This window comes from Pleurodeles waltl, chromosome 7 (assembly GCF_031143425.1).
Source record: "Pleurodeles waltl isolate 20211129_DDA chromosome 7, aPleWal1.hap1.20221129, whole genome shotgun sequence".
NCBI lineage: Eukaryota > Metazoa > Chordata > Amphibia > Caudata > Salamandridae > Pleurodeles > Pleurodeles waltl.
The window spans coordinates 1,283,707,797-1,283,728,528 of NC_090446.1; the positions used below are offsets into that span (position 1 = coordinate 1,283,707,797).

The following is a 20,732-nucleotide window of genomic DNA, read 5'->3' on the forward strand; positions in this document are numbered from 1 at the left end:
AAAAGGAGTCAGAAGATGAACTATGCATCAAGTGGTGAACTTAAGTCATACACAGCAAAATACTGCATAGTAGATAATGTTGACAAAGGCCCATTGACAACATTTCGCTGCCTCTTTTAGAAAACCAATGTGTGAATAAAATGGATGCAAGTTCAACACGTTATTATGTAAAACAAATAAACATGCAAGGCTGCGGGCCACCTTCCTAAGAGCGCCAGACCTAAGCAGTGTTAAGGCAGGTTTTTTGGCATCAGATTAAATGATTGGGTGCCACAGCACCGTACTCAATATCTGAACCGAAGGATGATTTCTGCAACGATTTAGGCCAGTGGTTCCCAACCTTTTGACTTCTGTGGACCCCCATTTTATCAATACTGGAGCCCGGGGACCCCCACTGAATCATTATTGGAACACGGGGACCCCCGAGGAGTCATTACTGATAGCTGGGACCTAATATTATTAAATGTTTTAAGCAGCCGCAGACACCCTGAGGAGGCTTCGCGGACCCCCAGGGGGTCCCCGGCCCACAGGTTGGGAACCACTGATTTAGGCCATAACTTGCATAAATGTTCGCATCCCATGTGTCTTTCCCTCTGTCTCCATGGTAAGCTCATTCTCAAGCCGAGTTATAGTGTGGTGAACCGAGACGGATGGGCTAGTCTGCATTAAAAGTCCTCTGACTACTCAAAATTGCTCGAGAAAGTGAGAACACAATGTTACCTATTTAGGTTTTTTTATTTATATAAACCACGTTATTCTCCTCTGTGCAGCACTTTTACGGCTGCTTAAAAATGCAAAAAACGAACATACAAAACTTTGGACTACAACGGCCGAAAATTATTATTACAATTTTTCCCTTCAACATTTTGCTGCTTATGAAAGATAACTATCAGCAGTCGCATGTGTGGACACCACACAACACATTTTTCTCCGTCTAATAGCACACTACAAAACTCTTGAACAGTCTTGCTCATTTTTGAAAGGTTTTGATCAGGGATGACTTGTTCTTCTGCAGAAGGCTCACATCGAACAGAGCATCACCTGTGCGGAATCGGGTGACGAAGAGGTGGCGGCAGGGCAAGAGACTGGAGGTATGGAAAAGACAACTGCAACTGGTCAGCTTATGGTCCAGCAAGTACTTAGAAGTGCCATCTCCAAGAGTGTACCCCTCCTCTGTCCCTTGGATGCTGTAGGATCCCTGGCAGACTACGCCAAGCTCCCTTTCGATGAGTCTAGCTGGTTCAGGGTTACAAACAGATCGGTAGCAAGCGGCCACCTCCTCCCCATTTAAGTTCTCCAAGTCCACCATTGGTGCCTGCATTGCCACCAGGTCCAGGATGCACTGGCCCAGTGTGGGCGAGGGGCTCAAGCCCGAGACCAGCTTCTGTTGGTGTTCTCTGATGAGTGTGTTGGTGCCTTGCTGTGTCTCGGGCCCCCAGCATGGAACCCACATTTTGCGGCACGGGTGCCAGTATTCCTGGAAGTACCTCATCAACTCCCGAGAGAAGGAGACCTGCATCTTTTCCATTGTTTGAGCGTATGCCTCCGGGGAGCTAGAAGAAGCCAAGTCACAGAGGAGAGGCCAGGACTTTTCATCCTGAGCAGATCCAATCTCCTGTATCTTATTCAACAAGGCCCCGAGGACTTCCAAGCGACAGAGATGAACACGGGCACCAGGCAGAAACTCGTGCACCACCCCAGGCTCTGTGACCCTCACACCAACAGACACACACTTCACCGTAGACTTCACCTCTGGTATGCTCTGGATTAATGACAAAAGGGTGAAACGAAGGAGGTCAGGTGTCCCTTTTCGTGCCAAACAGAAGGCGCACTCCCTGCCCCTGTTGTTCGAGTCCACACAGAGGAGTGTGAAGAGAGCAAACTCCTCATTGAAGCCCATCATTCGATCAAATATGAGTGTTTCTGGGAAACGCTGGCAGAGGGACCTCATCAACGAGGTCTGGATGAAGACTGTTTGAATCGTAGCATTATTCTTAACAAAGATGACTTTAACTTTCGAAGCAGGATCACCAGCAAAAAGCCCATCCAGTGCCTTAAGTGTATCCTGTAGATCACGATCACGGGCTTTGCATGATGCGAGGAGACGTCGAATGTCATGGTCCCCCAGGAACTGCTTTGCGCCCTTCTTGGTAGAGCGCCCAGGCCGAGAGTTTCGTCGCACAACTCGAGCATTGCGGCGGACAGCCTGGGAAGCATGGCGCACAGCTAGGGAGGGATTACGAATGGTCAGAGAGGGTTTGCGTAGTGCCTTGGAAGACTGGCGCATAAGACCCTGAGTGGAAAGACGTACGGCCTGTGTGGTACGGCGCATGACCCGGGAGTGATGGTGGACTGCTTGGCCAGAGGGCTCATCTATGGCCTGAGAGGGCTGTTGCACGGACTTGGGGGAGTGATATATAGGATTGGGAGAATTTTGCATAGACTGGCTGGAAAGATGCACAGGCTGGGGTGAGTGGTGCACAGGCTGAGGTGAAAGGTGCACAGGCATAGGAGAATCTTGCAGAGGCTGAGAAAGATAATACATGGCCTGGAGCTCTGCTTTGGAAGGACGTCCAGGTTTGCCAGGCTTACGAATAGCCACAGATAGCTTGCTCAAGGATAGGGAATTGTGAGCTAGCAGTTGACCCTTCTTAAACTGGCGTTTGAACTTATTAGGGCACAGTACATGGTTGTGAACGAACTTGCAGTCCACAATGACCAGACGATCTTTTCTCTGGTTCAATCGGACGGCAATGCTGCTCGGGCAGATCTTCTTTTCTGTACTGCTGAGAGAAGGAAACAAAATGGTATTAACATCTTAAAACTGAGTGCCCATGTGGAGATTCATATCAGCCTGCCACCCCTTCCTTCGCCTTAGGCACAAGCAACGCTAGCAAACAAAATAGAATTGCACCTGTCAGCCTCTTTGGTGTTATGTGAAGCATTAAGGTAATATTTCCCCTCTTTGTTCAACTAATCGTGATAGCATTCCTGACTTCTACACGAACGTAATGTCGTCCTGCAGACTGCCTTTTCTTTAATACTATTGTAAAGTTTGAAGAAGTTACTTTAACACTATTTCTGTAGTATAATGCTAGTTACCAATTCAAATGTTTTGCTTTATTGTGACATCTAGTCTGCATGCAGAACTATTAATAATTCTTGAAAAACCGGAGGCTTTGACAGACGCTAGATCTGTGATTAGAGCCCCAATGAAGTAAAAAGACAATTCTTTTTAATTTGACTCCGCTCCTGTGCAAGAGCTATTGGCTTTGCAAATCAGTTTTAGCCATGTTGTACACTAGCGTGGCTGCTGTTCAGCATGGCTAAAGGTTAGAAGAGTAGAGTGTTGTAGAATGGAGTAGCAAAGAGTGCCGTTTTGGAGTGGCATAATGTGGCGTTGTGCATAATGGCATATAATGGAGTGGCACAGAGTGAACTGGTGTAGACTACATTGGCATAGTGTTGCAGAATATAGTGGCACCGAGTGCAGTGGCATTTAATTTAGCGGCTACCAATGCAGCATCATATCATGCAGTGGCGTAGATTAGAGTGGTGCATATTACAGTAGAGTGCAGTAGTACAGCGTGGAGTACAGTGGCATAGAGTGCAGAGGCGTAGAGTAGCATAGAAGGCTGCAGAGTGAAATGGCATAGAGCTGAGTGATGAAGAGGGCAGTAGCGCAGAGTAGGGTCGAGTGGCATAGAGTACAGTCGCATATAGTGCAGATCATAGTCAAATGGCAAAGACTGCAATAGCATAGAGTTGAGTAGAAGAGTTGTGTAGAGTATAGTGCTGTACAGTGCAGTGAAATAAAATGCAGTGGTGTAGAGTGCAGTGTTGCAGAGTAGAGTATCAAAGAGCAGGGGAAAAGAATACAGTAGAGTGGTGTAGAAAGCAGTGGCACAGAGTGCAGTGACAGTGCAGTTGTGGAGAGTGCAGTGGTTAAGAACAGAGTGGAAGAGTGCAGTGGTACAGAGTGGAGTAGAGTGCAGTTGAGTAGAGTGAAGTGGCAGAGTGGAATGGTGCAGGGCAGACTGCAGTTGCATAGAGTGTAATGGCGCAGAGTAAAGTGGTGTAGACTACAGTGGTGCAGAGTAGATTAGAGTTGCATACAGTGGATTGATGTAGGGGAATAGAGTTGAGTTTTACAGAGTAAAGAGCATTGGCATAAAATGGATTGTCATAGAGTGAAGTGTTGCAGAGTGTCGTAGAGTAGAGCGGTAGAGTGAAGTTGTGCAGAGTAGATTGGTGTGGTCTAGACTTGAGTGGTGTAAAGTGGTGAAAACTGCAGTGGTGTAGAGTGGCGAAGAGTGCATTAGCATAGAGTAAACTGGTACAGGGTTGAGTAGAGTGGCGTAGCATGAAGTGGCAGAGTGGAGTGGTGTAGATTGTAATGGTATTGAGTGTGTCGATTACAGTGGTGTGGAGTGGCATAGACTGGAGAATTCATGGTTGTGGTTGCATACTGCCTTTACAGGCAACACAGTTTCAATTGAGATGACCATTACATTTGAACAGACATACAGTTTTACTAATAAACAGTGCACAGACAAAAATGTTTGGAAATTGCATCACCTAGTATAATGATTTGTTTTGATCATAATAATGAAAATGTCACTTACCCAGTGTACATCTGTTCGTGGCATCAGTCGCTGTCGATTCGCATGTTTTGCATAGCTCGCCATCTGGTGTTGGGTCGGAGTGTTACAAGTTGTTTTTCTTCGAAGAAGTCTTTCGAGTCACGGGACCGAGTGACTCCTCCTTTTGTCTCCATTGCGCATGGGCGTCGACTCCATCTTCGATTGTTTTTCCCCGCAGAGGGTGAGGTAGGAGTTGTATTGTAGTAATAGTGGCCATGCAATGGAGTGACTAAGTATGTACCTATTTAAGGTTAAAATAATATATATACAAATAGTTGAAGGTACCTTCCGAACTGCTACAGGCTCCCGGGGAGGCGGGTGGGCACGTGCGAATCTACAGCGACTGATGCCACAAACAGATGTACACTGGGTAAGTGACATTTTCAGTTCGATGGCATCTGTCGCTGTAGATACGCATGTTTTGCATAGACTAGTAAGCAGTTATCTCCCCAAAGCGGTGGCTCAGCCTGTAGGAGTGGGAGTAGTCTGAAACAATGTTCTTAATACGGCTTGACCTACTGTGGCTTGTTGTGCGGATAACACGTCTACACAGTAGTGCTTGGTGAATGTGTGAGGCGTAGACCATGTGGCTGCCTTACATATTTCTTGCATTGGGATGTTTCCTAGAAAGGCCATGGTAGCACCTTTCTTTCTGGTTGAGTGTGCCCTTGGTGTAATGGGCAGTTGTCGTTTAGCTTTAAGGTAGCAGATTTGGATGCATTTAACTATCCATCTGGCTATACCTTGTTTTGATATTGGGTTTCCTGCATGAGGTTTTTGGAATGCAATAAATAGCTGTTTAGTTTTCCTGATGCTTTTTGTTCTGTCAATGTAATACATTAATGCTCTTTTGACATCTAAAGTATGTAGTGCCCTCTCAGCTACGGAATCTGGCTGTGGGAAGAACACTGGAAGTTCCACTGTTTGATTTAGATGGAACGGTGAAATAACTTTTGGTAGAAATTTAGGATTAGTCCTTAGGACAACCTTATTTTTGTGTAGTTGTATAAAAGGTTCTTGTATTGTAAACGCCTGAATCTCGCTTACTCTTCTTAGAGAGGTAATGGCGATGAGAAATGCAACCTTCCATGTTAGGAACTGTATTTCGCAGGAGTGCATGGGTTCAAAAGGTGGACCCATAAGTCTAGTTAAGACAACATTTAGGTTCCATGAAGGAACAGGTGGTGTTCTTGGTGGAATAATTCTTTTAAGGCCCTCCATGAATGCTTTAATGACTGGTATCCTATATAGGGAAGTTGAATAGGTAGGCTGCAGGTATGCAGATATTGCTGCAAGGTGTATTTTAATGGAAGAGAAAGCTAGGTTAGATTTTTGTAAGTGAAGCAAGTAACCCACTACATGTTTTGGGGTTGCGTGTAATGGTTGGATTTGATTAATATGGCAGTAGCAAACAAACCTCTTCCATTTACTGGCATAGCAGTGCCTGGTGGATGGCCTTCTGGCTTGCTTTATGACTTCCATACATTCTTGGGTAAGTTGTAAGTGTCCAAATTCTAGGATTTCAGGAGCCAGATTGCTAGATTCAGCGATGCTGGATCTGGGTGTCTGATCTTTTGGTTGTGTTGTGTTAACAGATCCGGCCTGTTGGGCAGTTTGATGTGGGGTACTACTGATAGGTCTAGCAGCGTTGTGTACCAGGGTTGCCTTGCCCAAGTTGGTGCTACTAATATGAGTTTGAGTTTGTTTTGACTGAGTTTGTTTACCAGATAAGGAAGGAGAGGGAGAGGAGGAAAAGCGTAGGCAAATATCCCTGACCAGTTCATCCATAGGGCATTGCTGTGGGACTGCCTGTGTGGCTATCTGGATGCGAAGTTTTGGCATTTTGCGTTCTCTTTTGTCGCAAACAAGTCTATTTGAGGTGTTCCCCAGAGCGTGAAGTAAGTGTTCAGAATTTGGGGGTGAATTTCCCATTCGTGGACCTGTTGGTGATCTCGAGAGAGATTGTCTGCGAGTTGATTCTGAATCCCTGGGATAAATTGTGCTATTAGGCTAATTTTGTTGTGAATTGCCCAACGCCATATCTTTTGTGCCAGCAGGCTCAATTGCGTTGAGTGCGTTCCCCCTGGTTTGTTTAGATAATACATTGTTGTCATGTTGTCTGTTTTGACGAGAATGTATTTGTGAACTATTATTGGTTGAAAAGCCTTTAGTGCTTGAAAAACTGCTAGCAGTTCTAGGTGATTTATATGCAGTTTTGTTTGATGTACGTTCCATTGTCCTTGTATGCTGTGTTGATCGAGGTGTGCTCCCCACCCTGTCATGGAAGCATCTGTTGTTATTACGTATTGTGGCACTGGGTCTTGGAAAGGCCGCCCTTTGTTTAAATTTATATTGTTCCACCATAGAAGCGAGAGGTAAGTTTGGCGGTCTATTAACACCAGATCTATAAGGTGACCCTGTGCTTGTGACCACTGTGATGCTAGGCACTGTTGTAAGGGCCTCATGTGCAGTCTTGCGTTTGGGACAATGGCTATGCATGAAGACATCATGCCTAGGAGTTGTAATATCATCTTTGCTTGTATTCTTTGTGTTGGATACATGCGTTGTATGATGTTGTTGAAATTTTGAATTCTTTGTGAACTTGGAGTGGCTACTCCTATTGTTGTGTTTATTATGGCTCCTAGGTATTGTTGTACCTTGCATGGCAGAATGTTGGATTTTGCGAAGTTGACTGTGAACCCTAGTTTGTAGAGGGTTTGTATGATTTGATTTGTGTGGTGTGAGCACGTTATTAACGAATAGGTCTTGATTAGCCAGTCGTCTAGATACGGGAATACATGTATTTGCTGCCTTCTGATGTGTGCAGCGACTACTGCTAGACATTTGGTAAAGACTCTTGGTGCGGTTGTTAAACCGAAAGGCAGTACCTTGAATTGGTAGTGTATTCCTTTGAATACAAACCTTAGTTATTTCCTGTGCGATGGATGTATTGGTATATGGAAATACGCGTCTTTGAGGTCTAATGTTGTCATGTAGTCGTGTAGTTTCAGCAATGGTAACACTTCTTGTGGTGTGACCATGTGAAAGTGGTCTGATTTGATGTATGTGTTTAGTATTCTTAGGTCTAGGATTGGTCTTAGCGTTTTGTCCTTCTTTGGTATTAAGAAGTACAGTGAATAAACTCCTGTGTTTATTTGTGTGTTTGGTACTAACTCGATTGCATTCTTTTGCAATAGTGCTTGAACTTCTATCTCCAGGAGCTCGGAATGATGTTTTGATAAATTTTGTGCTCTCGGTGGTATGTTTGGAGGGAATTGTAGAAATTCTATGCAATAACCATTTTGGATAATTGCTAGAACCCAAGTGTCTGTAGTGATTTCCTCCCATGCTTTGTAATAATGACCTATTCTTCCCCCCACTGGTGTTGTGTGGAGGGGGTGAGTGACATGTGAGTCACTGCTTAGTTGTAGGGGTTTTGGGGCTTTGAAATTTTCCCCTATTCCTAGGGAATTGCCCTCCTCTATATTGGCCCCGAAAGCCTCCCCTGTACTGTCCCTGGTAACTGGATGTTGTTGCCTGTGAGGTACTGGCTTGTGTGGCCGGACCCCGAAACCCCCCTCTAAAGGGTGTTTTGCGGAAGGTGCTGTAATTTCCTCTGCTCTGCGGGGAGTAGAGTGCGCCCATGGCTTTAGCAGTGTCCGTGTCTTTTTTAAGTTTCTCAATCGCCGTGTCCACTTCTGGACCGAACAGTACTTTTTCGTTGAATGGCATATTGAGAACTGCCTGCTGAATCTCTGGTTTAAACCCAGACGTTCGTAGCCATGCATGCCTTCTGATGGTCACAGATGTATTTATTGTTCTTGCAGCTGTGTCTGCTGCATCCATGGAGGAGCGTATCTGGTTGTTTGAAATGTTCTGTCCTTCCTCAACCACTTGCTTTGCCCTCTTTTGTAGGTCTTTGGGTAGATGTTCAATGAGATGTTGCATCTCATCCCAATGGGCTCTGTCATAGCGCGCAAGTAGTGCCTGAGAGTTAGCGATGCGCCACTGGTTTGCAGCTTGTGCTGCGACTCTCTTTCCAGCTGCATCGAACTTGCGGCTTTCCTTATCTGGGGGTGGTGCATCCCCAGATGTGTGGGAGTTGGCCCTTTTCCTAGCTGCTCCTACAACGACAGAATCTGGTGGCAGCTGTGTAGTGATGAAAATAGGGTCTGTAGGAGGCGCTTTATACTTTTCTTCCACCCTTGGTGTGATTGCCCTACTTTTGACCGGCTCCTTAAAGATGTCTTTTGCGTGCCGAAGCATACCAGGGAGCATAGGCAGGCTTTGGTAGGAGCTGTGGGTGGCGGAGAGGGTGTTGAATAGAAAGTCATCCTCGACTTGTTCTGAGTGGAGGCTTACATTGTGGAATTGTGCTGCTCTAGCCACCACCTGAGAATATGCAGTACTGTCTTCTGGTGGTGATGGCTTTGTAGGGTATGCCTCCGGACTGTTATCTGACACAGGGGCGTCGTATAAGTCCCATGCGTCCTGATCCTGGTCACCTTGGCTCATGGTGGTGTGAGCCGGGGAATGTGATGGAGTTTGTGCTGGTGAGACGTGAATTATAGGTGGAGGAGAGGGTGGCGGAGTAACCTTTTTCACCATTTTTGTTTGTGGTGTTTGGTCAGTTTGAAATTCCAGTCTTCTCTTTCTCCTAATAGGGGGAAGGGTGCTTATCTTTCCTGTCCCCTGCTGTATAAAAATACGTTTCTGCGTATGGTCTACATCAGTGGATTGCAGGTCTTCCTCAAACCTATGCTTTCGCATTTGGGAGGTCATTGATTGCTCTTCTGTATAAGAGCCTGAAACTGGGTCGGTTGCAGGTTGTTTTGGCACCGAAACCCTGTCTGCATCTTTTTTCGGCTCCGAGGTGACTTTTTTCTTTTTCGGAGTCGAAACATCTCGGCGTCGATCTTCGTCGGTGCCGCTGTCTCGGCGTCGAGCCGTGTCTACACCGCTATCTCGGTGTCGATGTATGTCTCCAGCACTTTCTCGGTCCCGAGAAGGCTGCGTGCCGGTGTCTCGACCGGAGTCGGACGGTCTCGGCACTGTTTGGGCCTTTTTCGGTGCCGACGGTCGGTCACCGAATTTATGGGTGGAGCCATGGCCTGGTGGCAGTGGCGTCCCCTGGGCCTTGACAATCTTCTTATGAGTGGTTTTCGACGTCTTACTCACGGTTCGTGGATCGTCGAATTCCTCGGAGTCCGATTCGTGTATCGAAAAGGTTTCTTCCTCTTCTTGTATCTCGAACTCTCGGTGGGCTGTCGGCGTGGACGCCATTTGAAGTCTTCTGGCTCGACGGTCTCGTAGTGTTTTTCGGGACCGGAACGCACGACAGGCCTCGCAAGTGTCTTCACTGTGCTCAGGTGACAGGCACAGGTTACAGACCAAGTGTTGGTCTGTATAGGGGTATTTGTTGTGGCATTTGGGACAGAAACGGAACGGGGTCCGTTCCATCGGTGTTCTTCTACACGCGGTCGGGCCGAGCAGGCCCCGACGGGGGATCGAAAACTACCCCGAAGGGCTCCGGAGCTCTTCGATCTTCGATGCGGTATTGATTCTAACTCGGAGCGACAGGAACACGTCCGAACCCGATGGCGGAAAAAAAACAATCGAAGATGGAGTCGACGCCCATGCGCAATGGAGACAAAAGGAGGAGTCACTCGGTCCCGTGACTCGAAAGACTTCTTCGAAGAAAAACAACTTGTAACACTCCGACCCAACACCAGATGGCAAGCTATGCAAAACATGCGTATCTACAGCGACAGATGCCATCGAACAGTATTTGTTTCCAGCACACTGCAGAAATAACAAAAATGTGCTTCATTTGTGTTTCTATTTCTGATATATTCTGAACTACTTACGAGTTCATTTAAATATTGTGTGCTAGAAAACAAAATGTCTATCCTACCTCCACTATCCAGCAAGATTTTCACATAAATCTTCTCACTTTGAAGTGTGAGAAAGTAAAGTAAACAAGTGCCCTTGGATGACAGCGCCTGACATTTGACCTTGGTCTTTGAATGCACAGCAATTGTTACGAGATAAGAACAAGATTTACAGGCCTGTTTACAGACTTGGAAGGATACTGCAAATAACGAGTTGCAAGGGAAGGACCAAGCTCAAGCTGGACAGCCTACAACAAATAAAGCCAGAAAATGGAAAGCAAGAAAGGAAAATGTTACTTACACAGTAATCATCTGTTTGTGGCATGTAGTGCTGTAGATTCACATGCTCTGCATACTTCTGCCATCTAGTGTTTGGTCCTGAAGGTTAAAAGTTATTTTTGTTCGAAAAGTCTTTTGAGTCATGAGGTGTGGTGACTCCTCCTCTTGCTGGTAATGTGCATGGGCATCTACTCCATTGTTAAGATTGTTTTCCTGCAGGCGAGTGAGACTGGAGTGCAGAGTAAGAGAAAAGACAGATGTCAATGCAAACAAATTAAGAATAACCTTGAAGAGAAGACTGCAGCGGCCAAAGGTGTCCGGGGAAGAAGGCGAGCGCATGTAAATATACAGCACTACATGCCGCAAACAGATGCTTACTGGGTGACTAACATTTTTTGTTTAAAGGCATGTGTGGCTGTAGATTCACATGCTCTGAATAGATTGTAAAGAAGTGCCCCCTAAAAGCGGTGGCTAACCTGTGGGTTTTGTAGTAGTCTGAAAAAGTGTATGCAGCACTGCCTGGCCTACATTAGGTTGCTGGCATGCTAAGACATCCACACAATAATGCTTAGTGAAGGTGTGTGGTGTGAGCCATGTAGCTGCCTTACATATGTCAGCTTTGGGAATATTTCCTAAAAATGCAATGGTTGCTCCATTTTTATGAGTGGAGTGCACTCTAGGAGGAATAGGTAATGGTCTTTCGGCTTTAGCATAGCAGGTCTGGATACATTTTACAATCCACCTGGCTGTGCCGGATTTAGATATAGGGTTGCCTTTGTGTGGTGGTAAAAAAAGCAACAAAAAGCCATTTGGTCTTTCTAAAGGTTTTAGTTTTATGAATAGAGAACATAAGCACCCTCTTAACATTTAGAGTATAGAGAGTTCTTTCAGCAACAGAATCTGGTTGTGGAAAGATGACTGGCAATTCAATAGACTGATTAAGGTGGAATTGAGATACACCTTTGGTAGGAGTTCAGGGTTGGAGCAAACAACTTCTTTATCCTTGTGTATTTGGAAAACAAAAAGGGGATCTTGCAAGGTTAAAACCTGGAGCTCTCTAACACACTTAAGTGAAGTGATAGCAACTAAAAACACCACCTTCCACGACAAAAACTGAAGGGGGCATGAATATAAAGTACTCCCATAAGTCTTGTGAGTACAATATTAAGATTCCAAAAGGTACTAAAGGTTTCCTTGAAGGAATCACTTTCTTGAGTGTTTCCATGAAAGCTTTGATGACTGGAATTTTTAAAAGGGAAAGATGATGTATTTTCTGAAGGTACGCAGCTATAGCTGCCAGATGTAATCTTATGGAAGTGTACGCCAAGTTTGCTTTTTGCAAATGAAGAAGGTAGGAAAGAATACCCTGCACTGAGACTGAAATGTTTCCATTTTGCTGCATAACATGCTGTAGAGCATTGCCTTTGGACTGAGGGTGCGGGAAACTGAAGGCGACATTTTGGGCATTTTTTGGTTTTCTTTTGTTGCAAATAGGCCTATGTCTCGGAACCCTTACTTTGGAAAGTAGGTAGAGTTCCCACTCATGGACTTGTCACATTTTGCAGAGGTCAGCAAAACTGTAGTGTGCCCCAGGGAGATGTTCCACAAGTAGATGGATGTTGTGGCGAATGGCCCAAAGCTAGATCGCCTGCGATAGGTGAGACACCTGTAGAGGATGTGTTCCCTATTCTTTCTGCACATAATACATGGTTGTCACATTGTCTGTGCGGATCAGTACAAGTTTGTTGGTCAGGTTAGGTGTGAACGCTTTCAGCGCTAGTTGAACAGCAAGAAATTCTAGGTGATTTGTGTGCATACTGCAGTGTTTGGGATCCCAGAGACCGTGGACTATGAGATCCTGAAGATGAGCACCCCATCCTCTCTGTGAAGCATCCACTGTCAGAATGATATGAGGAACAAGGTCTAGAAAAGGCTGCCCCTTTAACAGGTTGTTTTGTTCCACCACTGTAGAAAGCCGTGAGTGCGGCTGTCTACCAACACTACATCCTCCAGACAACCCTGTGACTAAGACCATTGACGTGCTAGGCATTCCTGCAACGGACGCAGGACAAGCAAGTCAGTTAGATATGGGAAAATGTGAATATTTTGCCTGCGCAGGTGAGCTGCTACCACTGCAAGACATTTTGTGAAAACCTGTGATGCAGTAGTTACCCCGAATGGAAGTACTTTGAACTGGTGGTGTTTGGCTGCTATCACAAATCTGAGGTATTAGCAATGTTCTGGATGTATAGGGATGTGAAAGTAGGCGGTCTTTCAAGTCTAGTGCGGAGAGGAAGTCGCCTTGTTGAAGGATTGGGATCTCATTCTGAAGTGTTACCATTTGAAAATGCTCTGACAGGATGTAATAATTTAAAGGCCTGAGATCTGGAATAGGCCTTAACGACCCGTTTTTTAATGGGATCAAAAAGTACAGGGAGTATACTTCTGTCCCTTGATGGTGTGTAGGAACTGGTTCTATGGCTCCTTTGTTTAGGAGAGCCTGAACTTCCTGTGTGAGCAGAGTGAGATGGAAGCTTGTGAGTGCGAGGGGGAATGTTCAGAGGTGTGGAAATAAGCTCCAGACATTAATCAGGTTGTGTAATATCCAACACCCGTTGATCTGATGTTATATTTTGCCTCTATAAAAGAATATCTGCCCTTGGCCTTTGTGATAGGAGGACGAAGGTCTGTGGCTGTGGTTTTGGAGGCCAGTTTATATGATGGCCAGAGAAAGGACCTACGTGCAGCAGGGGTTTGTAAGGCACCCATTGACATAGCCACCTCAGTGTCCTCCTTAATTCTTTTTTGTAACTTTTTTTAGTGCTTGCTCGACCAGTGGGCTAAAGAGGTGCTTTTGTCAAATGGGATATTTAGTATGGTCTGGTGTACCTCAAACATAAAGCCAGATATGCGTAGCCACACTTGCTGGTGCAAAAGGATGCTGCTGTTTATTCCTCTGGCAGTTGTGTCATTAGAAACTAGAGCACAGCGGATGGAATTATTAGAGATAAGCTATCCCTCCACTTACTATCTCTTGGCCTCTCTTACTGTGCTCCTCTTTATCACGTGTGGTGTAATGATGCGTGCCCTAGTAGGATCTTTAAAGGTATCCTACGAGTGCCTCATAATTCCGCATTCAGCATTGGGAGGTACTGTGTTGCTCTGTGAGAGGAGGAGAGGGTTTCAAAGAGGAAATCATCCTCAATGGGCTCCTTATCTATGAGCAGATAAATGGTAAGTGGCCACCCTACCAATAGGCTCCTGAAAGGAGGTGGTATCATCTGGGGGAGGTTGTCTGGCAGGGTAGACGTCTGGTTCGGTGTCAGTGTGGGGATCCACAACATAGTTTGACCAAGGGTCTGTGTATTGTGAGAAAGGGTGAGTGTCATTCCCTTATCACCTGAAAAAGATTGGGGCATCCCTGAGGGGTAATGTCAAGAGGGCCACCCTGTGAATGAGGAGGGGAGGGTGGTGGATGTGGCGTAAGTAGAAGTAGATAGAGGAGGGTATACAGCAGCAGAGTCTTTATCCATCCTCTTACTTCTGACAGGAGACACAGGCACATCAATAGCCTCTCCGGAAAGCTGTCTTGTTGATGAAGTAGTAATAACAGCTTTTACAAAGACGCAGCCAGTCTGTGGCTGCATTTGAAGTTGTGTCTGTTTGGTATCAAGATGCTGCTTCATCTAATGGAGGATGGGCTCAATGGAGGTGCTCAGCTCCAAAGATGGTGTAATCTTCATTTTTTTTTCACCACTGAGGCGCTCCTATGTTTTAAAGCCGAAATGGTCAGTGCCAAGGCAGGTTGTACTGGTCTTTTTGGCGCCGGGGTGGTCGGTGCCGACTGGGAGCCTGAAGCGGTCAGTGCTGAAGCAGGAGTTGGTTGACCTGGTGCCGAGATGGTATGTTTAAGCTTTGGTGTAGAGCTCGATGGCAGGGTGTCTGAATGAGTCTTTGGGTGCTGACCATGGCCTGATGGCAGTGGTGGCCCAGTAGCTTAGTGCTTCGACCCGAGGTGCTGGTTTTTGGGCAGGACAGGGGGGGGCCTCTACTCACTGTACATTGCACTGGTGGGAGATCTTGCATCTCAAGGACTGTGCCCACATCTGACTCAGAATCCTTGAACGAAAAGGCCTCCTCCTTAGCCGCTAAGGTCTCTTGTATTTCTGGTTCCGACTCCAACTCAACATCTTGTTCTCCAAAGATGTCTGGTGTTCCTTCGATCTCTTGTCGCTGCATCTCACGCCGGCGTGCCATTTCATCCCGTTAAGTTTTCTTGGATCAAAAAGACTGACAATCCTTGCAGTTCTCTTGCCTGTGGTCCAGGGACACAGCGTCGCCATCAGTCGGAGTAAAAACCCATACCAGCTATTTATTTACGTTTTGCTGTTCTGGAGGATCTGAGAGCAGTCAGGTGAATAAAAATGTGTAAAATCGTCTCCATTATTGTTACCATAGTAATTTTCTTTCCGTTTATTGTGATCATCATTTAGTAATAATTTAGACAGCTCTGTTCTTGTTTTTGCTGTAGACGTATTTCAAAAGGGAAAACATACAGGATTTTACTGATTTTCTAAAGATTTTACTAGCCTTAATGTAAAAAGGTTATTTGTGTTCAAGATATGTTTGGCAGGGGTAATCCAGAGATACATTGGCTAGTGATTTCCTTTACTCTGGGTATGTTTTCAAAACAATATGATATATGGTATACTAGAATATTTGGTATGTACATTTGCAATGACTTTTTAGTAGAAATGGGAGAGTTTTCACTCGAGGGAATACTCTACAGCGAGTAGGAGCAGCAGGGGGCCTGTGACGGCATCACAGAACGTTATGCTGGAGGCACGTGGAGAACGGCTGAAGGCAAAGAAGGATCTGATTCCTCTGGGTCATGAATAGCATTGAAAGATGAGGTAAGTACACCTGAGAAGACTTTACTTCAAAAACTACCGTATCTAGGGCACGAGATGAAAGGAATTTCTAGAAACTGCCCTGGAGGTGTGAAATGATGTTGGATCTGGGAAAACAACCCAAAATCAATGCAGTGAACCCTGCTGGATACCGTCCCTGTGGAGGATTAATCCTTGGTGCACCACCAGGTAGAGGCTTAAGGCAGGGTTAGTAGGATACGTTCTGCACTAGTATGAGCTAGTCAGAGTGCTGCTTGCTGTCTCAGTGTAGATTTGATGTCCAAGTGCAGAATCCCTACATCTTTCAGAACTAGGAGAACAACCCCAAATCAAAGAAGTGAGCCCGGCAAAGTAATGCCCCTGAGGAAGATTAACTTTTGGTGCACCATCGGGAGTAGAAACAGATAGAGCTAGGAGGAGAGTTCATTAAGGCAGCCTGAAACAACTTGCCCCTCCGCTCCCCCTCAACACACTGCCCTTCAGCCCATTGCCACATGGCTTCATTATGACCCTCCTAGGGAGTAGCTCTATTCTGGCCCATATTAGAGCCCATGATCCATTTCCTCTAACCCCACATGCCCCGGAATCCCTTTAAAGATAAGATAAGAGGGATTTTCCCCTTTTCTCTACAAAAACATAAAGTAGTAGAGTAAACCTCGCCTGGTCTCTCTGACCCAGAAGACTATCAACAAAGTTAGCATATTGCTGAAGTGGGCTGACACACTCAGAGTGAAATTCGCCAAGGGCTTAAGTGTGCTGTGTACGAAGCTGGCCTGGTGTGAGCATCTATGGTGTTATCACCTTATACCAGTTCCGCTATCCCCTATTAGTGAAGTGTAGACAGTGTCTAGGAAGCATGGGCTCTCTAGAGGTAGCTGTGGATGAGCAGTCACGACTTATCTAGGAGACATATAAAGCTTGTGCAATATCACTTTAGCCACACTGCACTTACACACATGAAAGAACTACACAGTGTTACAAAAATAAAGGTACTTTATTATGGTAACACAAATACTAAAATACTGTATAGGCAATACCCCAACTGGAGGTAAACAAACACACTACTATATACACTTTAGCAATCATGAAATAGCTTAGAATGCAATAGGCATTGGTAAAGGCAATAGCAAATAGTGAGGGTCCTATGGGAGGGCCAAATCACATACTAAAAAAAGCAGATTGTGAAAGGCAGTCCCCCACCCAAGGAAGTGAAATCAGTAGAGGGGAGCTTGAGGAACTAGGAACCCCAAGAGGTAAGTACCAGGGTGTCCCCCAGAAAACAGGGGAGAGGAGAAAGGACCTGGTTTCCCTCAAAACCAACAGTAGTACTTTGGAACAGGACTGTGCAAGACCCAGACAAGACTGGAAGAAACCGATGGTGGATCCTGACAGAAGAGGACCTGCAAAGGAAAAGGACCAAGTCCAGTTTGAGTTGGAGTGTCGAGCTGTGGCAGGAGCCACTACCCACCCTTCTGTGGATGCAGGACCGGGTTGACAGTGGATGAAGGAAGTCAGCAGTGCAGCACAGGAGCAGAAGAGGAGTTCCAGATGTGACGCAAGTGATGCCACACGTCAGCGGTCATGATGCAGTCAGTCAGTGGTGCTGGAAGACCACCAACAAGTCCTGACAAATGCAAGAGTCAGTGAAGGTTTTGCAAGGTTGAAGAGGACCAGCAAGGTCCAGGGGACTCAGCCCGAGGATCGGAGACCAAGGTGACCCTCAGCAGCTGGGAGAGTCACAAGAAGAGGAGGCAGTCCCCCACAGGCGACCCAGGGGCAGCAGACAAAGGAGTCGCAGTGAGGCCCAACGCAGCACACCTGAAGAGGAGTCACTCCCTTTCCATTGTCCAGTTTCACCCCAGAGCAGGGACCGGGACAAACCAGTTTATGCAAGGAGGGCACTAAAATGTGCCCTTTAAGGCATACCGGTGGCTTGGGAAGGCTACCTCTCCCAAGCCATGTAACACCTATTTCCAAGGGAGAGGGTGTTACTTCCCGCTCCCACAGGGAATCCTTTGTCTGCCTTCCTCTGTCTGAGCTGGTGAAGCAGCAGGAGGGCAGAAACCTGTCTGAGGTGTGGCAGCAGCGCAGGCTGCCCGCAAAACCCCAGAGGACTAGTAGGAGCCCCCAGAGTGCATGGAAGAATACACCTAATACTGGCAACAGTATTGGGGTAGGACTCCGACATGTTTGATACCAAACATGCCCAGGTACGGAGTTACCATTATGTAGCTGGACACAGGTGGTGACCAGTGTACAGTACACGGGTAAAATGGCTTCCCCGCACTTACGAAGTCCAGTGAAATGGAGCTTGAGTTCATAGGGGCACCTCTGCTCATGCACGGATGCCCTCATAGACAGGTACTGGCACCCTGCCCTCTGGACTAAGAGGGCCTACCATAGGGGTGACTTACAGTTACCTTGTGCAGTGACCTGTAGTGAAAAGGTGCAATGGCAGGCCTGCAGACACATTTTTAATGGGCTCTTATGAGTGGCACAATACATGTTGCAGCCCACGGGGAACCCCTGGTGCCCCAATACCTTGGGTACCTAAGTACCATATACTAGGGACTTGTATGGGGGAACCAGTATACCAATTGTGGGGTGTGCTATGTCCTAAGCAACCAAATTTAGAGGGAGAGAGCACAGTCACTGGGGACCTGGTTAGCAGGATCCCAGTGAACACAGCCAAAGACCCTGACAGCAGGCAAAAAGTGGGGGTAACCATGCCAAAAAGAGGGTACTTTCCTACAGGCTGACCCATTGCCCCATGCTGTATACTGTATAGGGTGGAAGAAAAACATGCAAGACAAAATCCCATGGATGAAAAGGGCTAGCTGAAAATGCTTAGAAGTAAGCATATGCACAACTTTAGTAAAAAAAACAAAAGATCTTGGCTAATTCCAGACCCAAAAAGACACAGAAGGAATGCTTAACAAAATCTCAGCCACTAGCAATCGTTCGGGCCTCATCCCAGTCCATCGTCACTTTGGTTTCCCGCAACACCCCAGGCCTTTGAGGGTAAAACACATGGATTCCACCCCCTCCAAAAAAAGATTTTGGAACAGCAAACCCACTTGATGAGATGTAGGGAGTCAGTGAGCTAATGACACTTTTCAGTAATGTAAGGGTTGGCTGGTGAAATGCTGGGTCATCGAGGGATTTTTAGGACCACAGTTCTTGGGGTTCTTTGGTGTTCATCAAAATCAAACAGTCTGATCCATCAGCAGGCACATGAGTATATTGAAGGTGACAGATATACCCACTAGGGAAGAGGTTTCTGGATTAGACTGTACTGCTGGAACAAACTGGTTCAAGATATACACTAGAAAAGAGAGGAAGAGTTTCTCTTTAAGCCAGACACCTGACCAGTCAGGTATTTTGAATGATGGCTATATACAAGGAAGACACTCAAGATGATGATTATAAAGGAGGACCAGGCATAAGGACTGGGGAAATTACCATTTACATATATGATGGTACATCTATTTCTAGTTTTTGTGAAGCAACACTAACCAACCTCTGGTAGCTCTGGGGTATAAATACAACTGGATTCATCTAAAGAACAGTGGGTAGCAGGATAGTACTCTGCAAACATCTGGTGCTGTAGACCCAGTAGTCAGTCAAGTTAGAATCAGGCATGCTGAGGATGCTTGCCTTCAGATAAGTCCCAAAAGATGACAAAGCCCAAAAAGAACCGAGACATGAAAAGGGCCAGAAAAGCATGATGGCCTCAGGCATCCAAAAAGTCAAGATGTCAAGGGCCAAATGAAGAGGAACGCCTTGAAGACTGCCTTACCCAGATGCCAGAAAGAATAGGCAAGTCTTCAAGGATTTTCCCCTTAAGTGTTATGATGTAACCGTAGGAAATTCAACAATAAGGAGCCCTGCACAAAAAGAGTTTGGCCTCCAAACCTTTCGCATCTGTTCAGGCTAGTAGTTAAGGCATTTGTTGGCAGACCTAAGGCATTCCAGTTGGACACTAGTGGACAAACTAGTCTAAGAGGTAATTCAGTGATTAACCACAGATCACCTATAAAATTAAGCTAACAGATTTGCAAGTTGCTCTTTGCTACAATAGGAATCAATAGACGGATTTCAGGGTTGTGTGATAAAGTAGCACAACTGGTTTAAGCTCCTAGAATGCATTTACAGGCCTTCAACAGCTACTAAGATGTACTATGGCTTGTAAAAGACACTGTGGATACATACTCCGTCTCATAACTGTAAGGAAGCTAAAGATGGTTAATATTTGGCAGACTTGACAGGAATACAAAGCTATCCTTACAAACAAGGATGAGGATACCCAGTAGTGCATCACAGGTGGTAAGGCCACAAACACACACAAACACCTGAACATATCAGGGTCATCTATAAAGCCACATTTGTAAAAATTCAATTCATCTGAATCACCATTAAATTCAAGCTTTCAATGCCAGGATTAAATGTCCTTTTGAAGCTCGCAGTCTGATGCAGGCTAGTCCTACCTTTCTCTGGTCGCACAAGACCAAAAGAGCAAAGTGGTCTCTAGTATTTATCTTCATAGTGATTTTTGTCCTGTGTTTTAAGATGACTGTCCCCTCTGCTTCTTCAACTTGTCCTTACAGTTATGCATGACCCCCCACATTAGTTTCAATAAAATCTAGAGAAGCTGGTCACAAAATTGCTCTCTGCCCTCCAGGAGAAGAAGAATGTGCTATATAAATGGGTTTTAGAGTAGAAACAGCTTCAGAAACGGTCATGAAGGTTACCAAGTTTGACACTATAGATCACACCCATCTGCTAACAATGTGCTCAGATTTGAGTGTCCAAGGTACTCTGGCATTGTTGATGTCTTTTCTTAAAATCAGCTCTTGCCGTTTTGGTCTAAAAAGTGTCCCCGTGCAGTGTAGTGTGCCTCCGGGATCATTACTGTGCCTGATATTATCCACCATGTGTGTCCAGCATCTTTCCATTCAGATTAGAGTATTTGGTTGCAACATGTTCTGTACTGATGATAAGCAGGAGGT

The 20,732-nt window shown here is 45.8% G+C and overlaps 1 protein-coding gene across 3 annotated transcripts in view; it reads right to left on the minus strand.

Moving 5' to 3' along the window:
* Nucleotides 1-716: 716 nt before the first annotated feature.
* LOC138246178 (uncharacterized protein ZSWIM9-like) overlaps nucleotides 717-20,732 on the minus strand; it is a 43,221-nt gene continuing 23,205 nt past the window's right edge. For 2 of the 3 annotated variants that reach the window (XM_069200503.1, XM_069200502.1), the window contains exon 4: nucleotides 717-2,786. In XM_069200503.1, the coding sequence (XP_069056604.1) occupies nucleotides 971-2,786 (1,816 nt within the window). In that variant the 3' untranslated portion in view covers nucleotides 717-970. The remainder of the gene's footprint in view (nucleotides 2,787-20,732) is intronic. The other variant, XM_069200501.1, reaches the window with a different exon arrangement.